The sequence below is a fragment of the Neltuma alba genome, unplaced genomic scaffold (assembly GCF_004799145.2).
Source record: "Neltuma alba isolate B1F8T4 unplaced genomic scaffold, ASM479914v2 tig00010231_pilon, whole genome shotgun sequence".
Taxonomy (NCBI): Eukaryota; Viridiplantae; Streptophyta; class Magnoliopsida; order Fabales; family Fabaceae; genus Neltuma; species Neltuma alba.
The window spans coordinates 246,879-254,549 of record NW_021635163.1 but is presented as its reverse complement, the minus strand read 5'-3'; the positions used below and the strand labels follow the sequence as shown (position 1 = coordinate 254,549).

Below are 7,671 nucleotides of genomic sequence, written 5' to 3'. Positions count from 1 at the left end.
TTGGTATTACGTTGGCAAAAAATCTAATTGGTATTAAAAAAATTAATTACTCACGAGAAAATCCAAGCGAGCCCACCAAACATGATTGCCGCTTGTCCTTTTGTTTGGTCCCATAAATTCTCACCACCATCCCCTTTTTCTCCTCATCTCTCTACAAGAAGTAAAACCATTTCACACAAGCTACAAAATATTCTTTCAATTCTTAATATAAAAACTATCTTCTTTAATATCTTTTTTTCTCTTTTACTTGGTTATGGTTAGTATTCATGACAATTTAAAAAAATTAATAAATATAAAATATATATCTTATATTTAGAACCAGAATTAACTTAAAATTAGGTCCTATATTAAAGACTAGGGGAGTACTATAGTACTAGCTAGATCAAAAAATATGAAAAAATGTTTTATTGATGTTTACATAATGATTGTGTATTTAACGTTTTACTAACTTAATTTTGCCAAGTTAATTAACGAAAGTTAAAAAAAATTAAAAAAATTGAGTAAATATAAGATATAAAGAGTAGTTGTTCCTTGTATTTAAACCCCAAAAAAAGAATAATTTATTTTAGCATCAAAGTTGCAATTTCTAATTAGGAGTTTGCCCTACAAACCCAATTAGACTATACGTATTCTTTAACTTATCCCATCCACAACAATATATAGGACGGTAGGGATTAATTAATAAAATATTGGTTGTTTATACAGCAAGTCAAGTAGCAAGGGGTGGTTCTGTGAATAACCGTAGGGAAATACTGCGCGATACACGACAACACCAAAATGAAGCTGAGCCAATTCTTATCCTTAATTTTGCGTGAATGTGATGTACACATCCGACTATTAAACAAAACAATCTCTCTCATAGTTGTCTCTAAATATAAAAACTAAATTTTATTTTTCTGAAATTTTAAACCAATATTTTCACTTTTATCCTTATGAAATATATGTCACTTGTTATTTCTCCACAATAAATTTTTAGTCATTATCTTTTATGTGTTCTCTTTACAAATAAGGATATAATTTAAAAAATAAATATATTTTACATATTTATTGCTTTTAACTAAATTTAACTAATATTTGAGTAAAATAGATTGGCTAACTTTTATTTTATTTAAATTACAGAAACCTTTTTTGAAAAAATACATATAAACCTATCTTAAAATTAAAATATATGTTATACAAATCTTGTATTTTTAAACTTCTATTTCTATCGATTAAACTATTGGTTGACCATTAAATTTAACTTTCAAATTTTTATTTTGACCAAAATATCTCTCTTTAATATAAACATTATTCAAACATTTATATCTATAAAAAAAATAATTTTTGGTACAACAAAAAATAATTATAATACATGTATTTTCACAATTTTCAATATGTTATAAAATTTTTAATTTTGATTATGTTATAATTTAAATGAATTATATAATTTTAATTCTTCATGAAATATTGAAACTTAATGTTTCTTTTAAATAGCTAGAAAATGTTCTAAATACTTATTTTTTCATCATATAATATAAATTATGTGATTTTAGAAAATTATATAATTCATTTAAATTATACTTTAAATTTTTTTAAAAAATTTTGCAAGCATTTATAACTTATTTAATTTGATCAATTATATATTTATTTAAATAATTAATCAAATTTCTCTTCAATATTTTTTTAACGTTTACATTAACTAAATTACTTAATTTTCTTGCCCAATATGATAAAAACATTAAATAAACAGCAATTTGTAAAAATAAAAAATAAAATTAAGGTAAAGGAGAAAATCTCAAATACTTCAAGATAATTTTAGCCAAAATTTAGGGATTTAGTATTATGAAGGATAAATTAGTAAATTAAAAGTATTTCAACATAAATTTTAATTAAAATTTTTTTAGAATATTCTTAACAGAGTTAACAGCTTGAATTTAAGTGTATATTTTTAAAATAAAAAATATATGTGTAATGAAAACAAAATGTAAAGGAAATCAAAGTATTTTATTCCTAATATTTTGAAGAGACGGAGTAATTTCATGAAAAATGGAAAATAAAGACCCCCAATATGTAAAATTATGATGCGGGACTCTCAATTTGGAAAATAGCAAATAAAAACCTAATCCCATATTGTAAATATAAAATCTTAATGAAATGTCTGAAATGCCTCTTGGTTAAGTGACAAGTTCACTTTAGCAAATGACAACTTCAGTTGACCAAATTACAACTTGACTAAAGGTATATCAAATGATAAGTTGACAATGAGAAATGACAAATTTACTTTAGCAAATGATAACTTTTGTAGACCAAATCACAACTTGGCTGAGAGACATTTCAGACATTTCACCAAAATTTTATATTTGCAATATGAGATCAGATCTTTATTTGCTATTTTCTAAATTGAGTGTCTTAAATCACAGTTTCACATATTCGAAGATCTTTATTTGCTATTTTTTCTAATTTGATTATGGAAGGAGACAAAATCGGTTGAGGAATTAATTAGGAACGTTAATGGATATCGGTTCGCATCTTTGTGGGGCCCAATTTCAAAGAAGTTGGGGGCAAAAACATTTATATTTCAAACTGTTGGGCCCAAAAACAAACATTAATTACCAAAACAGAAAACATTTCAAACTGGACCCATAAATTGGCCAGCATCTGTAATCACTTGTCACTAGCTAGAGGTTTAATGTGAAATAACATATCAACTCTATAGGAAAAATTGAGAGAAAAAATATCTTTCTCTGAAAACTGTATTGGTAAGAAAAACCGGATAAATTTTTATACATAAAAAAAATCAATATTCTGCAAATTTTGTGCATATAAAATACCAACTCTGATTTGTGTCCTTCTCACAAATCAAATTTTCAGTGAGAAATTTTTGCTGAATTTTCCTTATCAATCAATTTTAATATAATTATTTATTTTTATGATTATGATCTGAAATCATGGTGTATAATAGTCCTCTGGTTCTATTTATAGGGCAGAGAGAGAAAATATTTTTTGGTCGTATTTATAGAACACTAAGTAAATTTTTTTGTATAGATATACAATTTTATCCTTCATTTATTATTATGTTGATTTTATTTACATGAGGTATAATGCATCTTAAATAAGGCTAAAGTTAGAAGGTTGAATTTTAAATGAGAGTTAATGAGACTTAAAGTTTTTCTTGTTCTGTATGAAACATGTTTGAAGTGATTTATAAATAAGATTAAAGGAGTATAATTTTTCAAGCCTCTGGGAGCTTCTCTTCCCACTGACTATATGAATATGATAGAGATATCGTGGAATTTTATGTACATGATATATTATAATATACAATTTTAAATAAACCTTGTTTGAACTTTGAACGATAGCAAAGTCAATGGCATGAACGATAAAGTCGATCATTAAGTTGTACAATTCAAAAGGCGTAACTTGAAATATGAGCAGTGCTCATCAACTGATGAAAAATAAAACGGTCCAGAAATTTTAAAATCAGTTAGAAGTCGATCATTATTTCAGTCTGTCCAAATCAGATCTGGACGGTCCAATTCAACCCAATGGCGTAACTTGACACCGCAAAACCTCACACTTACCTTTAATTATCGTTCTTTCAATATGGAGGTGCAGATCCCATATTCTATCGTCTTCTTCACTTTCTTCTGCTTTTTCTTTGTCATCCACAAGCTATCTTCTTCCACCAAACCGATCAAAACCTTACCTCCAGGGCCATGGAAATTACCTCTCATAGGAAATCTTCACCAGCTCATTGGCTCACTACCTCATCGTTCTCTAGCAAATCTTGCAAACAAGTATGGACCCTTCATGCATCTTCAACTTGGACAGCTTTCTCATATCATAGTGTCTTCACCTGAATATGCCAAAGAAATAATGAAGACCCATGATCAGATCTTCGCAAACAGACCCAGAATTCTTGCCTCTGATATCTTTGCCTATAACAGCACAGACATCGTGTTTTCCCCATATGGAAACTATTGGAGGCAACTTCGAAAGATTGGTACTTTAGAGATTTTTTCAGCAAAGAGGGTTCAATCATTCAGAAGGATTAGGGAAGAGGAGGTATCAGAACTTGTAAGGAACGTCGCTGAACATGAAGGCTCTTTCGTAAACCTGAGTAGAAAAATATTCACAATCACGAATTCCATAGTTGCTAGAGCAGCCTTTGGGAAAAAGACAAAGAACGTAGAACAGATGTTGGAAATTATGGAGCAATCGATAAAGCTAAGCTCTGGGTTATCAATTTCTGATTTCTATCCTTCGCTGAAATTTGTTAGTGTTATCACTGGCACGAGAGCTCGAATGATGAAGGTTCATAGAGATGGAGATAAGGTGTTTGATGAAATCATCAGAGACCACAAAGAAAAGGAGAAAAATAATGTTGGAGAGGCAGAGGAGGATCTTGTTGATGTTCTTCTCAGGATTCAAAAGGATAATGACTTTGACATCCCCTTATCTCTTGACAATATTAAAGCTGTTCTTAAAGTTAGTTCTCTGGGGCACTTTATCATATTAGATGTTACATAACTTGATGTTTGGTACACAAAAAGCACAATAGCACCCACACACTCCTCTAATCAATTCTCTGAATTTCATGTCAGGACGTTTTCTTTGCCGGAACTGAAACATCTGCAACTACAACAGAATGGGCTATGTCAGAATTGCTCAAAAACCCAAAGGCTATGAAGGAGGCACAAGCAGAGGTACAGATACAACTAGAGTTTTGAATTTTGCTTCTGTGATTATTTATTTCTTCATACTGATTGATAAATTTAAAATTATTGAGTTGAATTATATATGAGAATTATTATATTGGCTCTACGTTAGGTAAGAAGTGTTTATGGAAACAGAGGATACGTAGATGAGTCAGAACTTCACCAGCTGAAATATGTAAATGCTGTCATCAAAGAAACTCTAAGGCTACATTCACCAGTAGCATTATCGGTTCCAAGAGAAAATAGTGAGAGTTGTGAAATTAATGGATATGTGATACCTGCTAAGACAAAGATTATCATTAATGTTTGGGCCATTGCAAGAGATCCCAAGAATTGGAATGATCCAGAAAAATTTGAACCAAAGAGGTTTCTTGATACAATGGTTGATTATAATTTCAAAGGTTCAAATTTTGAGTATATTCCATTTGGTGCTGGAAGAAGAATATGTCCTGGATCTACATTTGCAACGCCAATTTTAGAGTTGTTACTTTCCAATTTACTTTACCATTTCAACTGGAAACTACCAAAAGGAATGAAGTTTGAGGAATTGGACATGCAGGAGTCATTTGGTGCCGCGGTAAGAAGGAAACATGATCTGATTTTAGCTCCTATTTGCTATTATGCTTGAGTTTATACTGCGTGTGTTTATTACCCGAGTGATGTTTCGCCGGTTCTATGCACCCTTGAATCTATATTGTGGAAGCCAAAAATGATGAATAAAAAAAATCATTTTGCAATGAATTTTTATTTTGTATTAAATTATATATTAGGTGCTTTTTTCCAAGTCATAGATTCCCAAAAGAGAGCAGCACAATAAACCTTGAAATTGCGCAAAGTAGTTGTTTGTCTTTATTAGTAGCTTTCTCCAAGTCTCTCCAATATTAACTAACATTAAATTAATAAGACATGAGTTTAAAATTTTGTATCAATTTTTATGCTCAATAATACCTTCAAAATTTTGTAACCATTTCAACTCCGTAACACTATGTGATAATCAAACTTTACAATCAACAAGTCTGTAATTCAAACTCCCCTGTTTAAAGCAGAATCTTGCGTTCCTCACGATGATAATTATATAGACTCGGGTGTAGATTTGAGGTGTCTACTGCTTCTTAATTTTTCCTAAGTTTTTTAATTTTTTTAATTTCTTTATATATTTTTATCATTAGATTTTATATAAAATAAATGACATTTTATTATCGACAAAAAAAATAGTATGTTTTTTATTTTTATGTCACTCGTTCATGTCGGGGAATCGTTGACTTTGCTTTGCTAGCAGGTGGCTAATTCAGCGGAGAATCTGCAATTCCAGCCTTGCCTAACATTGAATCGTTGCTTTTTTTCTTTTTCATTATTCATTAATTTGACGCACATTTGAGTTTTTAAAGTAAAATACAACTCTTCCTGTCCTTAATATAGGACTCAATTATTGAGTTGGTTTTAATCCTAAATATAAGACTCATTTATCATATTTATCAATTTTCTCTGAATTACCTCTATGGATACTCCTTCAACCATAATTAAGTAGAAGAAGAAGAGGGGTATTAAGAAAGATAATTATAGTATTTTAGAAAAAATATGTCACATTTTTTATAATTAATTAACTTACCTAACTTTCTTAATCTAATCAAATTAGTTAAATGGATCTTATATTAAGGATCGGAGGAGTATCTCATATCTTAATTATAAAACTTTTTTTATAATCTACAAACAAGATTTTATAATTAAAATCGGATGTAGTAAAAAAAAACAAAAGTCCCCATCTCAGATGTTGCGCTCTTCATGACTAGTACCACCTCAGATCCCAATTATAAGTTTGTAGTATGTAAACATGAGATTTTATAATTAAAATTAAAAGCAGAAAAAACACAGTTGCCATCTCAAAATTAGCGCTCTCCATGACTAGTACTCTCGTCCTAATTATAATATTTTATTTGTGGTTTTCAAACAAAGTCTTATAATTAGAATAAGAGGTAGTAGTTGGCTGTCCATTGAGCATCACAATCAACAAGACACTGTTCAGTCTCATTATTTGCCGGAAAATTCTCTGTCTGGGTTTACAGGTTCTCTTACCTGTGCATCCATGGCGGTCGTCCAGGAAGCGGAAGAAGATGATGATGATGGAGAGAACAAATCTGATTGGGTGTAAACAATTTCACGTTAACAATGCCATCTCATCTACCTACCTACCGAGTAATATGTCATCTCTTACTCAGCACAACTCATCATTTAAATAACTTTAGAGATAAAATTTTAGAAGATACTCTCGGGATTTCTCATTCTTTTCATAATCTTATCTCCAATATCAGATCAAATAATGAATGATTTCAATTTCATACTTTATAAAACTATTATTATAATATTACATAAATAAAAAAAAAGCTAAACATCTACTTTTTAAAATATTAAATCTAAACCATTTATTTTTTTTAATTTAACCGTAAAAATGAGATTCTGGAAGAAAAAAGAGAGAGAGAAAAAGGAATTACGAGAAAATTGCCGTGTTGAAAGCATGGTATATCAGGCCCAAAGCTCCGTCAAAACAAAATCAGGCGTAAAGTTCATAATAACCAAAGGTGAAACAACGTCTTTATTTATCTATAATTGGATATATTTATTACAATATTATATAATGGGTTGTTTATATTAGAAGCTTTTATATTTAGTAGGAGTCTTTCTTCTATCTGAATTAAAAATAAAAATTCTTTGATGCTCAAAATGCCGCCTTGTTCTTTTGTCTGTTTTGCTTTCATGCCGGAATGCCGACTGGTTCTATTTTCCCCTTTTATGTCCAAAACACCAGCCTGTCCCAGAAACAAATACATACACATGGACACATATTGGCGTTTTAATGTTGTCTTTTTGCATTCAAGTCGATCTTTCTTGTAATTCACACCTCAAGTGTTGAGCATAAAAGGCATAGCCGGCCAACGCATAAAACCTCAAACTTACCTTTTGAGTACATTCTTTCAAT

The 7,671-nt window shown here is 29.8% G+C and overlaps 1 protein-coding gene across 1 annotated transcript; it reads left to right on the top strand.

The window, feature by feature from the left end:
- The first annotated feature begins 3,565 nt into the window (after positions 1 to 3,565).
- On the top strand, positions 3,566 to 5,353 carry LOC114755102 (cytochrome P450 71D10-like). The gene is made up of 3 exons (XM_028943978.1): positions 3,566 to 4,467; positions 4,584 to 4,685; positions 4,810 to 5,353. Exons 1-3 carry the CDS (start codon positions 3,583 to 3,585, stop codon positions 5,323 to 5,325), a joined length of 1,503 nt encoding a protein of 500 aa, XP_028799811.1. The 5' UTR covers positions 3,566 to 3,582; the 3' UTR covers positions 5,326 to 5,353.
- The last annotated feature ends 2,318 nt before the right edge of the window (positions 5,354 to 7,671 follow it).